Source organism: Cryptotermes secundus, unplaced genomic scaffold (assembly GCF_002891405.2).
Source record: "Cryptotermes secundus unplaced genomic scaffold, Csec_1.0 scaffold43, whole genome shotgun sequence".
Classification (NCBI taxonomy): domain Eukaryota; kingdom Metazoa; phylum Arthropoda; class Insecta; order Blattodea; family Kalotermitidae; genus Cryptotermes; species Cryptotermes secundus.
Genome location: NW_019723298.1, coordinates 656,603 through 680,090, shown reverse-complemented (window position 1 = coordinate 680,090; position 23,488 = coordinate 656,603). Strand labels below are relative to the sequence as shown.

Here is a 23,488-nt window from a genome sequence, read left to right as displayed (position 1 = left end):
AAACCAGCAATAAGGTGGCAAGAAGAGTTTCTCCTTGGTTCCTGCTTATTGCTGGTTTCTTGCTTGGCATATTACCCTTTGATCTTGAAGATGGAGGTGGTACCTTCCTCTTAAATGTTAGTGGACTTCTGTGAAACACAACAGAACATGACCAGATGGAAAACTGTGTAGTCCTCAGAATGAGTCTGCTTACATTTTCATAAACTGAGTTTATCACTGAAAATTCCAGATCATCCAAGCTTTGTTTCTCAAGCATTAATACTGTTGATTCCCTGGAAAGTTAAATGTTCCATTCTATGATTCCTAGTTAAAGGTAAATATTTATTTGGATTTTTTTTTTTTTTTGCATGTTGCTTATGTATATAATAACCGGTAAGAGACACAAGGTGAAATAAAAAGAATTCATTCTGCCAATTTCATATAAACTATATATTTCTACAAGGTCTGCATCCTAGTGCTAATTTGGCACATCTGTTAAAGGCAGTGATGTTATACATAGGGGAAAGCTAAAAAAACAGTCACCAGCTGGCTGTGATGCAACCATGTTCATGCGCTGGCACAAAAATATATAAGACCTGAGGTTAACATGTTTCTTTAAAGCAAATATATTACAACTGTACTGAGTTTAATACTGATACGTACATTAAATCATGGGAACAAAGGCACAAACTTGAAAACCTGAAACTCTGAGAATTCTGATATAACATTTAAACACAAAAGAAATTAACTCTGGATCTACATATAAACAAGTATACATAAATAGGTATACCTCACTTAGCAGCTTCTCATTACAACACCTTAAAAACTGTTGTACAAGATGTACATTTAAAATGTAACCCAAACAATAATCACATACAATGTTATAGAAATTGAACCAGAAGCCCTACCACCAATGTAATGGACCCTCCAAACCTTTCTTGTGACTGTACAGTCATGCTCACCCTGGTTGCTAGGCTGCTGCTGTTGCCAGCTAGGCAAAAACTACAGGTGCAAGCAGTGTATTCAAGAGCACAACATGTGTTTGTTCTTGAACATTACTTCGCATTGAAATTGTTTGCTGCTGTTCGTGAAGCATTTAGCAATATGCACCCTCACAAGGAAGTACTGAATATAATAACACTTGTAATAATAATACTTGTAACAAAATTCTGGGATGCAAGAAGTGATTTACATTAGTGACTTACCAAAAGCAATAAATGATAATGCTGAAATCGTTCTATTTGCGGATGACACTAGTGTAATCATTACTAGCCTTAACCCTATAAATTTGAAAAGTAGTGTTAATAAAGTTTTTCAAGATATAAATAGATGGTTCACTACTAATTTATTGTCACTAAATGTTAAGACACAATTGATGCAATTTATAACTATGACTAATTTTTATCAGAAGGGAACATATATGAGGATTAAGGTGTTTAATAGTTTACCTGTTCCAAAAAAGGATTTGTCACATAATACAAAACAATTTAAATCAGCCTTGAAAAATTTTCTGTATAATTAAATAAATTACTTAACAACCCACTATTTTCCTTATGGTCATCACCTCTCTTCTCATGCCATCTCAACTACCGCCACGTTATGACAGGATCAGTATTATTATCTTTCATTGCAGAAGGTAAGTGCATGAAATTAAAAAATACAATCATGCATTACATCGCATGAACATACCCACTTAAGACATGCGCAACTACCCAAACATAAGTTTCCTCAGTTTGCACCTGCTAATCTGGAAATCAGCAACATTTCTCAAATCAGCAACATTTCTTGGAAATTGCGGTTGCCAGTTTCCTTGGTGTGCACTCGCCCTTAGAATGCCTAATTAACACACTTGTGATACTAGTATCAGCGGTGAGTACTCTTGGCAGGGATTTTTTTTACCCCACTAGCTGTTGATTTTTCCAGAAGTAAACCTAGCCCCAATGTATTTTCTCATACTTCAAAACCGCTACCATAATGAGTTAAACTATCCATAGGTTTTTTCATTGTTTGTGTGGAAATGTCAACTTGCACTTTTAGCATTATGCTGCTAAATGGCTAGGTTACTGCTATTACAGCTTTAATGCAAAATATGGCATATGGTATATATGGGCGATGACCCCAAGAATACTTTGAAATAATTAATTTTTACTAGTTTTATTCATTTTAATTATGGTAAATTTATTTTAAATCACATTTACACCTGATATGAAAATTTTTACATACTATGTAATGCAACAATTTCAGTGAAACAGCAGACACCTGATGATGGCCATGTATGACCGAAACGTTGTGAGAAGAAGGGGAACTGATAATAAGTAACGTTGGGGATAGAAAAAATATATTGTATGAAACAGATGGTATAGGAGTATATGGAAAATCACCATATCTTTAATAAGTCATTGTCAGGGAACCAAACATTGTTAAGTGAAGTATACCTGTACAAACTCATACAATTGTCTCATGTGGTTGAACTGGTCTCTTCTTTTTTTATTTTCTTCATTACCAGATGACTCTCATCTCTTGAATCATCTGGTGACATTGCAGATTCATTTTCCAGCTTGTCCAGTTCATGTTTCACAGTTCCTTTCTTCAACCATGACTCCATGAAGACTTGACTTTGGGAAGCTGGTTTTGGTTTCCTAGCAAAAAGACAGTAAACTTAATTCAGCTCAGGATTATTGAGTTTCTGAATTCAGTGCACTGTCTAGTATTCCAAACAGAACATTTCTGGAAATTAGATCTTATCACATCCTCAGGTAAATAGATGGGGCACTGAGTCCATTAGAAAGAGCTAACTGCATTCACCAGACAGTTGCCTCCAAAACTTTTTCACCTGAGGACAGAAATATTCAGTTTCCAAAATATGTTCCATTCAGAGTACTTGACAGTGGATGAAGTCCAGACACCTAGTAATCTCAAATGTATACACCATCATCAGAGCCCTTTATAATATTCCTTACTACAATTCCACCAAAATGTTAGGACTAAAGTGAAACCTCAACCAAGAATCAAGACTACAGTAAATTTGCAAGGTGGTCAAGCCACAGGTATTCCTCATAAATTAGTGGTGACAATTTTATGACTGACAGAAAACTACCAACCTGTCCAATTGTCCACTACCAAGTGATCTATCCTTGATAGAACTCAGGTCAAAATTGAGATCTTACCACCAGAGAGAGTTACGACATTAACTAGAACATAAATAATGTAGGATTTGAGGTTCTCACTGTGATGATTATGAAGAGTTCTATCTTCTGGGATGCAATGCCACGTAGTCCGTTGGAAGTCAACTCAGATTCAGAGGAACATGTCACCTCCTTCAGGGTCAAACAACAGGCCAAGCAAAAAACCAGCATGATAGCAGATGTCAAGCAGAAGACAGAACTAACATCTAAAAGTTTGTGACAGTATATTGCTACAAGTATTATGTTTTTGGACATTATCCATCGTCTTGTCAATTTTCTAAAAACTGTCCTGTTTCTTTTTTAAAAATGTTTCGGATACTGGATTCTGTCCCCATCCTCAGGTAAAACCTACTCAGTTGGGTCCAATAGATAGAGCTAGCCCCTATCTCCAAAGAGACAGGGGAGATAGGGGCTCAATCTAACTCTTATCTATTGGACCCAACTGAGTAGGTTTTACCTGAGGATGGGGACAGAATCCAGTATCCGAAACATTGTGTTTTTAACAAAGAAACAGGATGGTTTTTAGAAAACAGACAAGACAATGGATAATATCCAGAAACATAATACTTGTAGGAGACAGAACTCTTCAACACAAATGTTTGGCATAGTAACAACAAGAAATGGCAAAGGACATATGACTGGTTGTAATTACACAGCAGTGTACATACTCAAGATTAGGGGATCTAAATGCAAAGCTGGACAGAGAAGAAATATATAGTAACATCTCTGAGAAATATACACCGCATATGCAACTGCACCAAATGACGAACTATTGGCAGAATTTATAATAGCCAATAACATGGTAATTATGAGTACCCAATTCCAACATAAAGAAATACATAGGGGTACATGGATAGCACCCTACCACAATACTGTTAATCAAACTGATCACGTCATTATTAGTGCAAGTAAAAAGGACCTTATAGAAGATGTCAGAACAATGCAAGGACCTAATATAGACTCAGACCATTACCTTGTTAAAACAGTAGTAAGGCAAAAATTACCCATAGCTTATATGAAAAAGAAACTCATGATGAAGAAATGGAACAAGATCATATTGCATGATCTCAAAAAACAGAGACAGTACAGAACAATATTACACAAAGAACTGAGTGAAACAAATTAATTTTCAAATGTAAATGAAGAATGGAAATTTATTCGGTCCAAAATCGTTACAACAGCCGAAGAAGTGGTAGGAACACAAGTCCAGGTACCTAGAAGTGAATGGTGGGACAATGATTGTAGGAGAGCAATAGAAGATAAAAGTAAAGCAAGACAAAGACTCCTACAATGTAGAACAAGAGTTACCTATGATCACTATCAAGTTAAAAGAAACAAAGCAAACAGAGTCTGCAGAAATATAAAGAAGAAATGGCTAAATGACAGAATCCTACAAATTGAGGAAAATCATAGAAAGAATGAAACTAGGAAGTTTTTTAATATTAGATTTATGAAAAAACACAGTAGTGCATTGCCAAGGATGTGTAGAGATGCTAATAGCTATTTAATACTGCATCAACTACAGGCATTAGAAAGATTGAAGGAATATTTCATCAAAATGTAAACTTTGACAGAAACAGACAAAATCTCAGATACTATGGATGAGTCAGCGGATGATAATGACTTGTACACTGAGCCTCCAACATACAATGAGGTATGTACAATAATCAACAGACTCAGAACAATAAAGCTGCTGGACCAGACAATATTACCCCAGAGTTAATTAAATTTTGTGGATGAACCCTGAAACAAAGGATACAGTATAAGCTCATACTGAAGATATGGCAGGACGAGTAGATCCCTTCACAATGGAGGGAAGAAATCATAGCACCGATACATAAAATAGTTGATAAGTTAGCATGTCATAACTACAGACCAATAACTTTATTAAATATCTCATATACAATTTTTGCAATTCTACTGAACAAGAGACTGGTTGGTAGCTACTATAGAAAGTAAATTGGATGAGTGCCAAATGGGATTCAGGCCAAAGAGATCTATGAAAAATGCTGAGAGTTTAATATTGATATTTATAACATATCTGTAGACTATACACAAGCATTTGATTCTGTTAAGAGGTGTCAAATAATATACTGCCTCAGAAACTACAATGTTCCATCCAAACTAATCAGACTAATAGCAGTAACTCTCCATAACACGAAAGCAAAGGTTAAAATAAATGAGGAGCTTAGCAAAGAATTCCAAATAAGCTGTGGAATGAAACAGGGTGACCCATTATCCACATCACTTTTCATACCGGTTATAAATGAGATCATAAAAAGTCTAGATGTTAGATGTAATATTTCCACAGGATTAAAACAGTTTTGTGCATATATCGATGACATACTCATTATTACGAGAAACAAACACTGATTAACATCTCTGAAGAGCTGAAAAAAGCCTTGCAAAAGTATGGGCCGTTTGTCATTGAATAAAAAACTAAATTCCTACACTGTTCAAACAAACCTGAAATAATCCAAGTTCTCAGATGCAGTGACATAAATATAGAAAAAGTTTCTCATACAAAATATTTAGGGTCTATAGTTAATTCAGATAACACAATCAAACAAGAGAATAAAGAGAGGTTAGCAATTGGAAATAAAGCATAAGCTGCACATTTAACACTGCTTAAAAGTAAACAAAACAGCCAAATTTCGACCAACAGCCTGCGAAACCTGGACACTCAAAGTATCCATTACACATAGACTTTGAAAGGTAAATTCTAAGAAAGATCTTTGTGCCATCAAGGAACCATGATGGCTCCTGGAGAATTAAAACAAATGACAAACTAGATAATCTAATAAAATGAAGGAATATAGTTAACTTCATCAAAGCCCAAAGAATAAGTTGGCTTGGCCACATCTCAAGGATGGAGGCTGGATGAACAGTTAAAAGAATATATGACTAATATTAGATTAGACGGAAAGATGACATATAAGGGAAGACCTAAAGGATTTAGGAATTTATAACTGGATAACTCGCACACAAGACAGAAGTAGGTGGAAGGAAATTGCTGAGCAGGCCAAAGCATTCAAGAAATGAAGCTGTCGAGCCTTATGACGATGAGAAGGAGATGAAGAAGAAGCAGTAGTAGTAGTAGTAGTAGTAGTAGTAGTAGTAGTAGTAGTAGTAGTAGTACATACTCAAGGGTAATGGGTTTGTTGCACTGAGGTTCCTTGTTGCGAGAGTTATTGACCAGAGTGGACACTGGATGCCATGTTAGTAACTTCATGGGACGTATCATTGCAAGCGCTGCTCTGGAAGACACTCGTTCTATATCCAACCAGTCCTGTGGGAATAAATAACAAAATACTAATGTTCTGCTCGACACCGCCCCCCTTTTTTTCTGCAGATCTGTGCATTTTATAATGCTCATGTGGCATACCGAGTAACCTGAGTGCTTATGTTAAAACATGAGATATCAGTACTACTGATATGGTACATACACTATATGATACTGAGCCCACAGTCATGAACAGAATGCATTATCAATTAATTACATTCTAACTACACACATGAAACATATCTGTTCGACAGATAAGCTGGGCACATGGCAGGGCACGGGTACTTCAGTTTGGAATTAGCTGTGTAACTCAGTTAGTACAGCAACTGGCTATAGCCTTGATGAACTGGGTCTGATTCTTGGCAGAATGGAGATGTTTCTCTTCATTACTGCCTTCAGATTGGCTCTGTGGCCCATTCAGCTTCCTATACAGTGGGTAGCAGGGGCTCCTCCCCCAAAGATACAGCAGCCGAGGTGTGACAATACCACTCTGTTGTATCTACTGTCAAAAGTTAAGAAAGATTGAAGCATCACCTCCACAAGAAGCCCAATGATAGTAGTAACCCAAATTATACTGTATTGTAACATTCATGATGTCATTAAATTTCTACTAGCTTCACATGGGGCTGCCCTCCTCAAACTGGTAGAGAGGCCTTTAACCTTTAACGCCCGAAGTGCACTGATTGGTACAGCGATGAGTGTGGTCATCATGGCCGAAGTACACCAAATTGTGCAGTCGGGCATTTAAACCCCGCTAGCAGAAGTGCACACACACTTCACTAGTAGAAGCAAATGCTCAATCCTATATATTTAGTGGAACCTCACTTAACGAGCACATCTCATAATGAGTAATTCACATAACGAACAAAACAAATCGTAAAAAAATGACTCGCTTAACGAGCGATGTTTCGCAATAACAAGTGACGAGAGGGGAAGTCCCAGATTGTGCGCTTGCTACATCAGTCTGTGTTTAGCACTCGTTCCGCTAGCATCTTAGTGTCGCTTGTGATCACACATTTTTCCAAACTTGTGTTCAGACATATTATGTGATTTTTTTTTGTGCAAAGTTTAATAACCCTTGCAAAAATGTCCCCTGAAGAAAAAGCCGCAAAAAAGACAGCCATAAGAGAATAAAAATAACTGTAGAAATGAAACGTAAAATCATTGAAAAGCGAGCACGAGGTGTGAGCGTGGCTGATCTAGCACACACATACAATCGGTCTACATCAACGATTTGGAGTTGCATTGTGTTTCACAGCACGAAGTGGTGGAGGAGAGTTTGTCAGAGGAGGAGGAGGAGGTAACAGCAAAGCAACAATCTTCTGGCGCAATAAGAAAAATGCTGAAAGCATGGGAAACTGTTTCATCGTACAGTGAGAAGCATCACCCTAATAAGGCAGTGGCTATGTGCGATACAAATTTATTTTATGATAATGCTGTGTCGCATATTCACCAAATTTTGAAGCATCAGCAAAAACAAAGGTCTCTAGACAGCTTTCTAGTAAAAAAGAATTAGATATGTACCATAAATAATAAACCAATTAATTCGTTCCCCCCCCCCCCAAATCGAATTCGCATTCCAGGTTGGTTCATTCTGCATAGAAGAAAAGATGAAGATGATTCACGCTCCTTAACAATGTATATATAATTTTCTTTGAATAAACGTTATACATAAAATTTTTTTAGTATTTTTTCAGCATGTAACGCATTATCGTATTTTACATTAATTTATATGAGAAAAATTGTTTTGCTTAACGAGCGTTTCACATTACGAGTAAGATTCTGGAACGAATTATGCTCGTTAAGCGAGGTTCCACTGTATATCAATAAACATGATAACTTCATTAACAATAATGACTTTACTGAATTGTCACATGACATTACCAACAAAGTACAAGGAATTACATAAACAATTGTAAAAACATAATAAAACACAAAGACAAATCGAAACTTATAAACATGAATCCCCGCGCACCACACATATACGGCACTATTAAATTACCTAAGCAGGGACAACCCATACGACCAATAGTCAATTGGACAAACTGCCCTGCATATAATCTAGCTAAACACTTAAACACAATATTAACAAATACTTTACAACTACCTAATGCCTTTAACGTGAAAAACACTAGTACACTAGCACACTCATTACAACTCATTGAAATAAATAACAATACACAAATGTGTTCTTTCGATATCGAAAATATGTATACCAATATCCCCACAAAGGAACTTTTCAATATTGTTGAAAATATTATAGCTACGAATAAAAACATTTCATATGAAATAAAAATTGAAATTAATAAACTGCTGAAGATAATGTTAGAACAAATTATACTGAACATAGTGGCAAATGGTTTAAACAAGTCCATGATTTATTTCAACCATCTTCCAGTGCATACACTCCTCTCTCTCGCACTACATGTTTCGGCACAAAAGTGCCATCTTCAGGTGCTTATTCGATTCACGCCAAACTAGTTCATTGCATGCCCTGTCATCCTCATATTAAAATAACTAAAATATATGTTTATCATATATATCAATAAATGTTAAATGTTAAAAATATTAAAACTGTTCAAGATTTTTCATCTCTACGTCGTATCTCACCACGCAAGTCACACCTATCCTCTTCTGTCGGAGCACTCTTTCACTATCGTGTATTGTGCTTTGTGTTGTGTCTTGCTCCTGTGACTGCGTGTGTTATATTTTGTTTAAACACACACTGTGTGTGTGTGTTTAAACAAAATGAAGGTCTTGCCACCGGAGCACCAACTTCAGCAATTCTTGCCAAGGTATTTATACAATACCTCAAACATACATCTACGAGTATTATTGATATTTTGACGAAATACCAAATAACAGATTATTATTGATACGTTGATGATATTTTAATCATTTATAATTCCCATATAACTAACATTGAAAATGTGTTGTATGAATTCAACAATATCCGCTCTAATATCAAATTCACAGTAGAAAAAGAAATAAATAATAAGATTAGTTTCTTAGATTTATTCATCGAAAAAACACATGAAAACCTACAACTACTGATCTAATCATCCACAATGATTCATGTCACCCATCTGAACACAAAAAAGCTGCTATAAACTTTCTAATCGATTGAATCAACACTGAACACATACAAGACATAAAAAATAATGGACAAAGCTCCAAATTTGCTCAACATATATTGAACACCACACATGAATACAGTACAATAGACAAAACATTAGAAGTTCTATATATCGGCAAGAAGGGCCGAACCTCGGATACATATGAAAGATTTCGCATTTACGATATCAGCAAACTAAATTTGCAACTGAATGATAATTTTACCGAAATGTTTAACCCTATATATGAATCACTGATACATACAAAACATAATATACAGTCATACCCCCTCCCCCCCTTCCACATACACCTTATCTCTACCTCCCCCTCCTTGCATTGACTTTAATCTTACATCACCAAATCAGTCGTTTACATTCCCCATAGAATGGACAATACTTTGTAAGATGAGGCACCGACTAAACAGTAAGTAATATACACTATATTACTTTCATATCATTTTCAGATTAACATTAATATTACTACATCTACATCATGAGCCTCCTATATAATTTTTATATACACAAAATATAGAATATTCCAATTTGTCCGTGGGAACGCGATAATTACAAAACCGACGACTGACTCTATGACGTAAAACATCAATCAAAGAATTTTATTCTTGTTTTATACTATAACTTCTGTTTTATATAATCTAATTTATTGTATTTCTATGTCAAGTATTTTTTTATATAATTAATAATATCACATCCAATTTTACTAGTACTGTGGTTCAGTGGTGTATATATTTTAACCATGTATTTGCCTGATGATGGTTATTATTAGCCGAAACATGTAGCAGAGCCAAAACTAGGCACTGATCTCGATATTAGTTGTGTTGTGATGGTTGTAATAAAGAGGTTGCATATACTCACTTGTATTTGTTCTCCCTCCAGAATGGCTGGCATGCGATGATGCAACCAGGCCAATGTATTATCTGAATCCAACGTTATCACACTATAACTGTATATTTCTTCCCCCTGAAAGACAACAATTGGATACTGTATGAATACTAAACATCAAGATTTAGAAATGAGGAGTGAATTTATAAATTTAAGTTTCATCATTTATCTAACATAATGAATATTCTGAGCTCTACTTCAATGATCACTTTGTAAAGTGTTGTGACAAGAGAAATGGTAAGAGCAACTGTGCTTTTAAAAGGTTTAAAAGCCTTTTTTTTTATAGAATTTAAAACAAATTTTGGCAGTGTTTTGAATTTTTAGTTTACTTCTGTTCCTTAATGAAAAATATACAGGATACCTCTACCACTATTTCATCTCCTGAACCAGCTGACCAATTTTCACAAAATTTGGTATCGAGGCTATGACATTCGAGTCCATTCAAATCTTCTACTTTTAATTTCCTATAATCAGTAATAACATGACTGATACATGAACTTGTGAAGTGGAAGCAACAATAGCAATACTCTCACTACGTTAATTTTCTGCAGAATATAAAACCAAATGACAGCTACATGAAGTCAATAATGAATTCCTGAAAGGGAGGGGTTTTGATATCAGTCACCTAATATCTGGTTTTGCTTTATGCTGGTTTGATGGTTTTGAAATTACTTCTTTATCAGCCAGCCTCTCCACAGCAGGAACAGCATATTGTAATGATTCAGAGACAAACCTCTGAAGATGTCCATACATCAAAAAGACCAGCCATATACAAAAGTTTTGGACCTCTCCATCCACCAACTTCACTCCAATCACATGACCATGTAGCTGGATCTTCTATACAGACCTGCAATGCAAGAGATATCAGAGAAAATTATGAAAGCCAACAACCATCATTTCTCTACTCATTCACAGTGCACCTAACATCTCACTCTTAGTACAGGAGAACTTCTGGTTTCATGTCTAGAACTATCCCCTTGAAGCAGAGTCCTTCAGAAGCTAATAGTCACTCAGCTAGTCAGTAAGTTAGTTACCTGCCTTTGATATAGAACCCACAGGTACATTACCATTATCACAAGTCTCTGCCATTGACCCCCGCCTCAGCCAAATGAATCCAGTCCACACACTGCCATCCTATTTCTTTAAGATCCATTTTAATATTATCCTCCCATCTATGTTAAATCTTCAGAGTGGTTGCTTCTGTTTTGGGTTTCCAATCAAAATTCTGCACTAGTAGATACTTGTGGGGTGTAGGATGAAGGGACAGAAGCAGACCTAAAGTGAGTGGCATCAGTTCAAAAGGTACTGGCCACGAGTGTACTCGTGTAGTTCTCAGCTGGACTGAACTATTGCAATTCTGCTTTGGCTCAGGTAGTAGTTGCTGATTCATGCTGCTACCATGCCTTCACTGCTTCTGACTTTGTGCATTGCATACAAATTTAAGATCAGAGTCATATACTGCATGCATTTCTCGTATCTATCACTTCTTCTACACAATCCATCCATTCTCTGATTTGATCATTGTAATAACACACGGCGAAGAACAGAAATTACAAGGCCCCTCATTATGGAGGAGTTTCCTCCAATCTCCTGTCACTTCCTCCCTCTTAGGTCAAAATATTCACTTCAGCACCCTGTTCTGCTAATATATATGCTACATACACAAATTATAAGTGGCTGTATCTTGATTTTCATGATGACAAGCGTTCAGATTGTGGTCTTCTGGGTTGTGACACCATGTAGGTTCACTGCAGATTCTGAGCGAGTCTTTCCAGTATTAGCTGACCACATCCTCATCCTATCATATCGACTCTGATGATGGAAGCATGTATTTCTCTAAAACTGGTATCCACCAGCAATACTACATGGTGTCACAACACAAAAGCATAGTCACCATATGCTGCATGCTCCATGGATTTAATTAGTATACATAAATATGAAGCAGACTGAAAAGTATAAAAATATTAATAAAACTCAGTGTGGCAAGTTTTGAAGATTACTGCCTTCTGAGATGCGATGCTGTGAACCCTGGTAGAAATTCAGCAGCATTTCAAAGGAACACACCGTCTCAGTCTTGAAGCTTGAAGAACAACCCAAGCAAAAGATCAGCAAGAAATAGGAAGTAAGTCCTCAACTCACTCTTCAGCCTTGAAAATGGAGGCAGTATGTTTTTCTTTTCCGAAACACTGGTGAACTTCTATCACACTACATGGCATCACATTGCACAAGGCAGTACACTTCATAGTCACCATTGTTAGAACCTCAGATCTAAGAGCAAGTTTTATTTTCACAAGACAAAGCTAAGTCACAACAGAAATACATACAGTGAAATCTTTATTTAATATTTCTATGGGACAGTTGCAGGATCACATAAACTGAACATCAAATGAAGGGAAAACATAAATCATGGTAACACATTCACAACCATACCTCCCTGTACCAGGATTTTTCCATGAAAACTGGATTCTGAACTTACTACAGTCAGAATATAAATAAAAAAGGCCAGAAACAATGGTACTGTATTTTTTTATTCCTTCAAGTTTCAACAAACTATAAAAGATAAAACAATTCCATCCAGTGTGACTGGTGATGTTTTTCTTATTTAAATTCTTCATGCCCATGCATCTTTTATAATATTGTTAGTGTGATGGACCAGAATGAAACAAATCAAATTCAACAAACTAGATTTAAACATTCTGAGCATCTGAGTGTCATCTGTTACTTTCCTGTTAATATTTCAATATAAATGTAATGATTTTAGCTCAGAATCAAACACCAAATCAGTGCATACACAAACCACACGCGCACTTATAGACATGACCCAGATTCTCACATTAAAATTAATTTTACTGCTGCATATTCTCACATTTACACTTATATATGAGAAAGAGTCAGCAAATAGGTCACATACTGATAGAGAACACAGAACATGTGATATTCAAACATGAAAAAAAAAAATCTTGACATATCCTCCATTAACACTGATACACTTGTCCCATTACTTTACCAGTGCATCGAAACCCACACCATTTAAGTCTTTTTGACAACTGTCTCAGCCACTTCGTCACATCATGAACAGTCATGAATGTTTATGAAGAGGAAGAGTGCTGCTACCTAGTGATAAACATATAAAACCTATTGTGTCCATTACAGCTGTTTTACTTCCATTTCCAGCTTGTGTACTGACCCTCCCTCATAATTTCATTGTTTCACTTTACGATAGATAGCCAAATGGATAATAATTATGAGTAACAGAACCATGTTCTATTAGAATGCATGTAATAAAAATTTAAGATGACTGAAGACCACCCAAAAATAGGGCTCAAATATGTAGTGAGTAATATACAAAATATTAGTCAGTTACTGATTTTTCAGTCTTGAACTCTGAGGAGTTCTCAGACAAATGTTTTTATTCTGCACAGCACAAAAAATATACGAGGGGGTACCCAAAAGAAACCGAACTTATTTTTTTTAAAACTTATTTATTCAAATTTTAAGCACAAACCTTCAATCCCCTTCAAAGTACTCTCCACTTACACTAATACACTTGTCTAGTCTTTTATTCCATTTTTCAAAACATTGTCTAAATTCATCTTTTGAGATGCTTGACAGCACCTCCGTCATTTTTTTCCTTCACCTCAGCAACATCAGCAAAACGGTTTCCTTTCATGTCTCTTTTCATTCGAGGAAACAAAAAAAAGTTTTGATCATTTCGGGACTCTTCTCTTTCAAAGCACAGCATGCTTCCACGCGACCTTGTTTTTGTTCAGCAGTCAGCAGTCGTGGCACAAATTTCGAAGCCACCCTTTTCATTCCCAAATATTCTGTCAAAATTCAATGAACTGAGCTCCAAGTCACTCCTGACAGCTCCACAATTTCTTCAGTGGTCCATCGTCGATCTTCCTTGATGATTTCACGAATTTTTTCAACATTTTCATGTTTGTCATCAATTGACATTTCACCATTTTTGAAATGGGAAAACCACTCAAACACTTGAGTTTTCCCCATAGCATCGTCCTTGTACGTCGTTTTTAACATTTCAAGAGTTTCTGCCCCACTTTCCCCGAGCAAAAAGCAGAATTTCACCGCCGCACGCTGTTCACGAAAATCAGCCATTGCAAAAACGACGATCACGCAAAACAGTTGTCACTATAAACTCTGCCGAAACTGGTCCTTGCGCCGCAAAATGCGGTACTACAAAAGCTCTGCCCACAAAAAAATTAGTTCGGTTTGTTTTGGGTACCTCATTGTATGATACATCAGAATCAACCTACATCTCCTCCCTCTATCTCCCTATAATGATAAAAGGACATAGAATAAATAAACAGCTACTTCCGCTCATTATTTTTTAAATGTGGCTCAAAACCCACTTACAGCAATAAAGGATCACCTTATTGAGGTTCACAATACTGTAGCATTGTTAGGCAATGACCACAAAACAAACAAAGACACAAGAGCCTTGCTAGGTAGCAACCAGCATGAGAATGGACTGGCTGAAAAGGTATGATTTGTGTGCTCTGCACTGATNAGCTATTCAACTGCTCTGAAGATGGAGGCGCTACGTTCCTCCGAAACGTCGGCCAAAACGAAGATTACACGGTGCCTAAACCCAGAAGACAACTTTCTTCATTGTCATCGCCGTGAAAACCTCAAAACTTACATAATGAGGAGCGGTGTTTTCTACAGGGTCCATGCCAAGGGGTTATAAAAGGGACAAAGATGGAGCAATTAGTCAGTTGTGGGATATTCACCAGATGGTACAAATATAAGCAGAGGCAAGCAGAATCAGCAAGTGGGAAATGACTAGTGAAGACACAGGAGACTGAGAAGACTTAGCACGTGCTGTAGTGAACTGCAGAGTGTGTGAATTAGCAATAGCTCTATAGATTTTTTGCAGTTACAATCTGTGAGTGGTCAATAAATCACATTACTGATCCGAACCCTGCCTACAGTCATTCAAACATGTTACAACAGGGAACCAGCAGCTGAAGGAAGTACCAGCTGAAACCAGCAGTCAGAGTGTGAAGTGTAAGACAGTGCTCACATTGCCAAGTTTCTTTGAGGCATTGCAGTGGTGAGCATCCCTCTTGTGGACGATTCATGTACAACTGTTAAGAATGGTCAACAGATTGTGCATTCTGCCGCTTTTTTTAAAGTTCAGGGAATTCTTTGAGTGTCGGAGGTGGTTCTGTAAGTAGGGTGTGTGTATGGCATAGCAATTTGCTCTCTATGGCTTTCTCATCTTGGTATTTTCTCAGCACAGCTGGGGGTCGATTTGTACCCTGCATCCCTGGTGGAAATCAGCCAAACCAGAGCTTATTCTGCAAGTTGTGCCTGGCAGATGTCCCATTCAGCATGATGTATGAAGTTAACCAGTGTGGCTGCATCTTCCGTAAAGACTGCATGCCAAGTTTAAAAAACAAGGAGTTATTTCATTATCAGAAATCAAAATTCCAGTCAGCAAGGAGTCAGTTGAGAGATATAGAACATTTTGTCTACATAGAGAAGTTGACCTTGATGTTAACAGAATGTGGTGCCCATGTACAGAATGTGAAACAGTATGAGATATTACTGGGCACGTAGACTGCTGTCTTCCCCAGAGTGTCCACTGCCCAGCTTGTTCAACAGACTTTTGTCTAAACTGCAAGAACCCTTGGAGCACAGGATTATCCTGTGAGCAGAACACAAGACGCCTGACAAAAAATGGACACACATATCTCATGCAACCAAGCTCCGATACCAAGCATTGGCCCACATGCAATATTTTTATTGAGAACAATGGCTGTGCTGTGATGTACTGTAGGTGTTGCCGGCATAGCTGCTTTCTATTTAGACATTATGACAAAGATCATTGTAAGAACAAATCTGGTCATTCTCAAGCAATAATTATCATTTTCCAAGCATTAATGATCATACCCATGACTGTATTCAGGATCCAGGTGCTGGTGGAACTCAACTCCTTCTGCTAGAAAAACTATGCATTTTCCTTGTGCATATGTTGTGCTGCCCACTGATGGAGGCATGGGGCTGGAAGAGTCCGAGTCAATTTCCGAGTTCAGGGGCAGGCACTCCAAGATAAACTTGGTCTAAAAGAAACTGAAGCTGCAGTAGACGTCTTCAAAAAAAGGTTGAATAAAATCGATACCACAGATTTGGAGGCCATAGCAGTTCATCAGGAAGTCCCCTTAGGAAGAGGCCACAGCAGAGATTGTCAGAGCAGAGGAGGACCAATCTGGGGACCAGCAACTGACCGTGGGATAACGAAATCCACACAAATAGGCGAAGGACAGACTGTCAAGAAGAGACAACAGAAGGATCTGGAATGCAGCAATGGAATAAATGACCAAGGAGCAAGACAGCAGCTACACCTGGGTACCAAGGAGATATTTTAAGAGGCCCTCAGACAAGCCATCGGCCTGGAGATCATGAGGCACACTGTCAGGTCTTCCATGAGAATTTTAAAAACAAGGGTTAAGACATTGTGGAGGAGTCAGCCACCACCCAAGCGAAAGAAGAGGCTACTAGCAGCGTAAGAACCAGAGATGTACAAGCATCAACCACTCTTGGAACTTCTGCCTGCACCGATTTGAAAAGAAGGATATGGTGGAACACCTGGACTGACTGGTGAGACCATTAAACCTGTTGCTAGGCAGAGGCCAGTGCGCCAATAAACTGGCTGGAAAGCGGTATTTTCTGCATAGTCCACGCAGATGGCTGTGCATGCAACAATGAATACTGAGCCATGTTCACATTTGGATGGCCCAGGAATTGCCCATTTTGGTTCAGTATCCTTCCCTCCTTCATCCCTCCCCCATGTTGTCACTTGTTTACCGTTATCGCACAATTCCATGTACCACATTATTCTCGCTTTCTCCAATTTTTTAGGAGGAAACCCTTCCGTATAAATAGCCAGAGTTAGAAGGTGATCTTTCATTCACCAGCACCTGGTGAGGTAGATGGTGAAATTCTGTTTTGGTTGAATGTTCTGAATTCTGTTTGGATTCCTATTCCAGCCATTGAGGGCAACAAACCAAATGCTGCAACAAGGGCTTTGTTGGGTTTTATTTTATTTAGTGGTTGGGCTTGTACTGCCCATTTTGTGACTGAGTTTGAAGAAGGGGTGAAGGTTTGATACAGTTGAGGAAATTCATGTGGAAACGCAGATGGTACTGAACACCCTAACAAAGAAAGACTTCCAGGATGCATTTCAAAAGTGGCAGAAATGCTGGGATCGGTGTATGCGCACCAAAGAGGACTACTCTGAAGGTGATAGTGCAGAATAAGATCCAGGTAAGACATAATAGTTTTTAATATATTTTGGGAACTTATGGATAGCACCACGTATTTGTTTGGGTTCACTGTTGGCCAATTTAGTATTGTTGTACAATACATAATGGAGTAACACTGTGATCTGGGTTGTCTCACAATGTTACGTAAGTCTGGCCATATTCTAAATCTAGGATGTGACTACCTTATGTATATTTTTTGTACTGGGCTTCAGTGTAGCCCAACCAAGGCGGTCAAGGGCATAGATTCAGATGCATATTTGAGTCTTTATTTATTTCTATATTTATATATTGTTATTAACTGTTATTAAATACTTTTTCTGGATATTCAGCTTTTTCTTACTAAAACTAAGCTTGGACACCCCATTCCATCTGGGCAGCACTGAGAACAAAACAACAGAACCAGAGACAGAGGTTGCAATCGTCCCCCAAAATGTAGTGTAAAGAGATGAGCTGTTAAATACAACAATAAGGAGCAGTGTTTTCTACGCGGTCCATTCTGAGGGATTATAACCGGGACAAAAATTGGAGTAATTAGTCAGTTGTGGGATATTCGCCAGACAGTAAGGCCATAAGCACTGGACACTGTCAGGTTACATTAAATGGAAACGGCTAGTGAAAGTGTAGAATAATTTGTGCGCTGCAGTTACACCGATCATTATAATGTATAAACCAGTGAGACTGTTATAGTTACTTGCAGTTATGAGTTGCATGTATAAGTGGTCAATAAACCAAATCACTAATCACTGTATAAACCAGGGATGCTGTTATAGTTACTTGCAGTTATGAGTTGCATTTATAAGTGGTCAATAAACCAAGTCACTAATCTAAACACCATCTATAGTCACACTGAAACACGTGACAATATTTTCAATGATGTATGTTTAGCAATAAAAAGCTAAAACTTCTATGAGAACTTCAAAGAAAGACCCAGACTGTTAAATTACACAAAACATACCCCTTCATCTTGTGGCATGTAGATAAAGTATGGCTGCTTACTCCTGTTCCCTTTAGTAGTCTGCCACTCATAGAAGCCATCACACACGACAACACATCGCTGACCCTTGCTGAATGGCCTTGAATATAGTTTAGAACTTAGTAAACCTTCTAAACGACAGTTGTTTGTTGATAGTCCATGTGATCTGTAGTCTCCCTAATGGATATAACAGAAATCATGTGACAATTTACAGTATCATGAATTATGTCATTTTACTTCATACCAATGCACAAAGTTAAAACAAATTTGGCCCACATAGACTGGGCAAATTATACACTGTGAAATAGGACAAAAAGCAACCTTACAGGTTCTGTTGATTAAATTGCAAATGTATCCCATGCAACAGTACTTCCTCCTACCACACTGCCCGCCTCCAGAGAACTAGCAAGATAAAATAGACAACAACATCCTCAGCCTCACTGGTCCATCACAGTTTCAGAACTGCTGAATGAGCTTCTATGAAATCTGACACTGGAAAGAGCTTTACCTTAAATACAGCGGAAACACATCTTATGCAGAGGTAATGTTCCAAAGATGGCATGTAAACCCCAAATCACGTCTAGTCAGAATTACCCTCGAAAATTCCTCAAACCACCCATTAGTACATACTTTTGTATACACCCTGTAGTATGCATGTATATAATGTGATATGACACCTGAAAGCCGGAACAGTTCATTGTTAGGCAACATCTCTGCAAGCAGGCTCCCACAAAAATGAACACACATGAAACAAAATAACCTGTTTCTAAGCAATGGATCAGTAAACAAAATTACAGGAAATTGCACAGTATGGATCCATATCCATATTAGGGCAACTAAATTCAAATAACTTAGTTTATGTTTTATGTAATTTGCCTTATTATGACCTAAGTAAAGGTCGAAACATGTAAAATACATCTGCTTACAATAATTGAGTAAGAGACACCTCAACAGCTATTTTGTCTCCACCTTGAAGGTATCCTTCTTTATGCTGTGTTGACGGTCCAATTCACACAACTATCAATTATATCACAGGACTCTAGATGCCAACTGGGGGAAGTTTGACAACTAGCCTAACGATTCAGAAAGTAAATAAAAACTGGTTATCAGTATAATGAAAGATTGAATACTGTACCAGTCTTATTCTTACTGTAGCTGTTACTGTTATTATATTGTGGTACACAGACCCATTGCTAGACAACAACCATAAGATAAGCAACTATACAACGGCAAATGCCAAGTAACGGCACCACAAACAAGCTTGTTTTGGCTGAAACAATTGCAGGGCAATAGAGGAGCGGTGTTTTCTGTGCGGTCTGCACCAAGATGTTATAAGCAGGACAAGTTTGGTGAGTTAGTGAATCTGTTAACATAATTCCTATATATATCTGGAACACACAACAGGATGCAGCCAATGAAGATATGTTTGAGAAGTACCTCATCAAGCATTTCAGATTTTTAAAAGTACTTCCTGACATGCTGTACCTTATGCCATGATGGGACCATACCCCACATCATAGGCTGTAGCATTCTCTCAGATTCACCACTGAAATGAGAGCCAGACACGAGGACAGGAGTGACATCTGTTGGAGCAACATTGTATGATGGTCTGTACTGCTGCCTGTTTTTGATATTATTGGCCCAGTTTGGTAGCTGATACTTGTCAGAGTTTTTACCTCTAAAGCTGCAAGCTTTCTGCACATCTTCTGCACACAGTGAGCTACAATAAAAACAGTAAACATAAGACTATTACTGCTTTAGTCAAATGTTCTAAAGTAGAATGGCATATCACACTTACATATTAATGGGTGACTATAGAAAAAAATTGTGGCTAATATTTATAACAATTTTATGAGGTTTATTCAATTACGTTTTTCTTCTTTTTTAGATTAGTTTTACAATGCTGTCAGTATCTCTGACTATACTGTCAAAGGGTGGTAAAAAAAAAAGGTAAAGCTATCCCTACAACAGGCCATGGAGGCCCATAGGGTTTTGAGACATTGAGGCTCCCACATTTTTTAGACAACCAACTCACATATGGCAGCAAGGTTGTCAGCCTTATGCACTGGCTGCCCTTTACTCCCATGGGTGGTATGAATGACAAATAATGATTTTAACAAATAAATAATTTTAAAACACCTTGAACGAAGCAGTCATGGCCTACTAAAGGTACTGTTCCAGCATTTCTCCGAAGGGACTGTGGAAAAGCAACAAAAACCTCGTTCAGAATAGCCAGCATAATAGCATTTGGAACAACCATCTCCCATATATATATATATATATATATATGTCTAAACATCTGGCTGACAATACGTTTGATCATTTACAGCATGGATGTTCACTTGTGAGCACACACATTTATAAAATCAATGGCCATAACAAAGGACAGCCAACCATGCTTAAACCAATTGCCAACATGCATCTTCACCATCTTTCTGCAAGACATTATGCTGCACTATCTAAAAACTCAGTCACTTACACATAACTTCATTAAATTTAATCTGAATTTGCTCAACAGAATTCAAATTTTTAGGGGGGGGGGTGTTAAACTGTTCACCTCATTCTTCATTGTGGCAAATGACAGAGATTTGTCATTCTGAAACAAATTCAGTGTACAAGATAACTCCTGTGTCAGGCTGACAGCTGTGGACCCATTCTTGGACATAAAACTTTGCAAATAGTGGTGAGCTGAAACCCACCCAGCTCACCTGTTCATATATCAGTACGTGATCAGTACTGCAAATGCTGAGTTTATAGAAAGGGTCTACAAATCATTGGATAAGAGGGAAATAAGTATAGGGATATTTCTGGATCTGTCAAAGGCATTTGACTCAGTCGATCATGATATATTGCTAAGGAAGATGACAAGAATAGGAATAAGAGGGGTTGCACCGAAATGGTTTCAATCATATCTAGAAAACGGGGAATAAAATGTGGAAATTACAAGGTGGTTCAAATATGACTGGGACTGATTTTTTTTAACCATAACTGCCAAACACTTCCTTGCACATGTCAGTCTTCAACATACTCCCCTCCGGAGTCAACACATTTTTTCCAACATTCTGGAAGCATCCTGATGCCCTTTTCAAAAAGGGCTTGTGGTTGGAGGCGTATCCATTCCCGAACAGTCTGGATGATGGCGTTGTTGTCCATAAACCACACGCCTTGCAAGTCTGATTTGATCCTTCCGAACAGGTAGAAATCACATGGGGCCAAATCAGGACTATATGGTGGATGTGTCAGAAGGTTCCATTTCAATTTCTGGAGGGTTTCCATTGTTGTTTTGGCCATATGGGGGCGTGCATTGTCTTGAAGGAAAGCTACCCCCTTTCCACCTGTCTTCCACTTGGATCGGATCTTTTCCTTCATGCCTGTTGCCAGGAGGTCTGAGTAATAAGCTGCATTGACTGTTCTGGCATTTGTCAGAAAGTCTACATGGATAACCCCCTACCAGTCCCAGAAGAATGTTGCCATCACTTTTCCTGCCGAATGGCTCCTCCGCGCTCTCTTCAGTTTAGAACTGGTATGCCGCCACTCGCGTGATGACTGCTGGGACTCGGGAATGAAGTAGTGCACCCATGTTTCATTGGTGGTCACTATAGACTTCATAAATGCATCACCTTCATCTTCAAACTGCTATAGGAGATGACTGGGAGCTTGCATGCACACCATTTTGTTCACGTCCATCAAAGTGCATGGTACCCACCGTGCATTCACCTTGCAATAGTGCAGGTGATATTTTACAATGTCTTCTACACTACCAACACTGATGGACAGCATTGTTCCAAGTTCCTTGATAGTGATGCACCTATTCTCACGAATAAGCACATCTGCACAATCAGTGTTTGGCTCAGTGATGGATGTTCGTGGCTGACAATCATGCAGTTCGTTCTCCATGTGTTCTCTGCCCTCTCTGAAGCGCTTACAACACTCAAACACATGGGTCCATGAGAGACGCTCCTCCCCATATTGTTGTTGCAGTCTGTGGTGAATTTCAGCGGACGAGACATTTTCTCCAAAGACGAATTTGATCACAATGCGTTGTTCCACGCTCATCACTCTAGCAACTCCCAGACAGGACTGAACAGGTTCTAACCCGAACAGGAGGGAGGGTGGAGGTTGTGGCTTCACTCTCTCAAGGTCGCACAGCTGCTGCGCAGTGCAGCTTGTTTGCTCACAAATCAGTCCTGGTCATATGTGAACCACCTTGTACATACAGATGTAAAGAAACTAATGAAATTACTATCTATCTCTCGCGAAAGAGACCCATAAGACATGGAGTCCCACAAGGTTCTGTTCTCGAACAAGTGTTGCTTTTGCTATATATCAATGATCTAGAAGCCAGCATTGAACATGGAAGACCAACGTTTTTTGCCGACGATACTGGTATTCTTATAACAGGAAATAGTGCTAATGATGCCCAAGGAAAAATAATTCAAACAATAAATGCATTCACAGAGTGGTTTGAAAGGAATAGATTAATTATTAATAAAGAAAAAACAATAGCAATATCCTTTCATCAACCTCAAAAAATACAAGTCGAATGCCCATCAATAAAGCTCTAGATACAGTCATCAATTATACAGAACATAAAAAATTTTGGGGAGTTTGGTTGGATAAGAATCTAAGGTGGACTGTACATACTCAACAACTAGCAAATAAATTATGTAAAATATGTAAGATTTGAGGCTTTCACAGCGGTGACTATGAAGAAAGCAGTCTTCTGGGATTTGGCACCGTGTATATGTGGTGTTAACCGACGTTCC

At 38.0% G+C, this 23,488-nt stretch overlaps 1 protein-coding gene across 2 annotated transcripts in view; it reads right to left on the bottom strand.

Moving 5' to 3' along the window:
• Positions 1–1,754: 1,754 nt before the first annotated feature.
• The window catches only part of LOC111861652 (abasic site processing protein HMCES), a 25,287-nt gene continuing 3,553 nt past the window's right edge, over positions 1,755–23,488 (bottom strand). For both annotated transcript variants that reach the window (XM_023846395.2, XM_033750409.1), the window contains exons 2-7: positions 20,208–20,442; positions 18,705–18,899; positions 11,194–11,307; positions 10,434–10,538; positions 6,308–6,453; positions 1,755–2,618 (exon numbers count right to left, since the gene is read on the bottom strand). In XM_023846395.2, the coding sequence (XP_023702163.1) occupies positions 2,438–2,618; positions 6,308–6,453; positions 10,434–10,538; positions 11,194–11,307; positions 18,705–18,899; positions 20,208–20,442 (976 nt within the window). In that variant the 3' untranslated portion in view covers positions 1,755–2,437. The remainder of the gene's footprint in view (positions 2,619–6,307; positions 6,454–10,433; positions 10,539–11,193; positions 11,308–18,704; positions 18,900–20,207; positions 20,443–23,488) is intronic.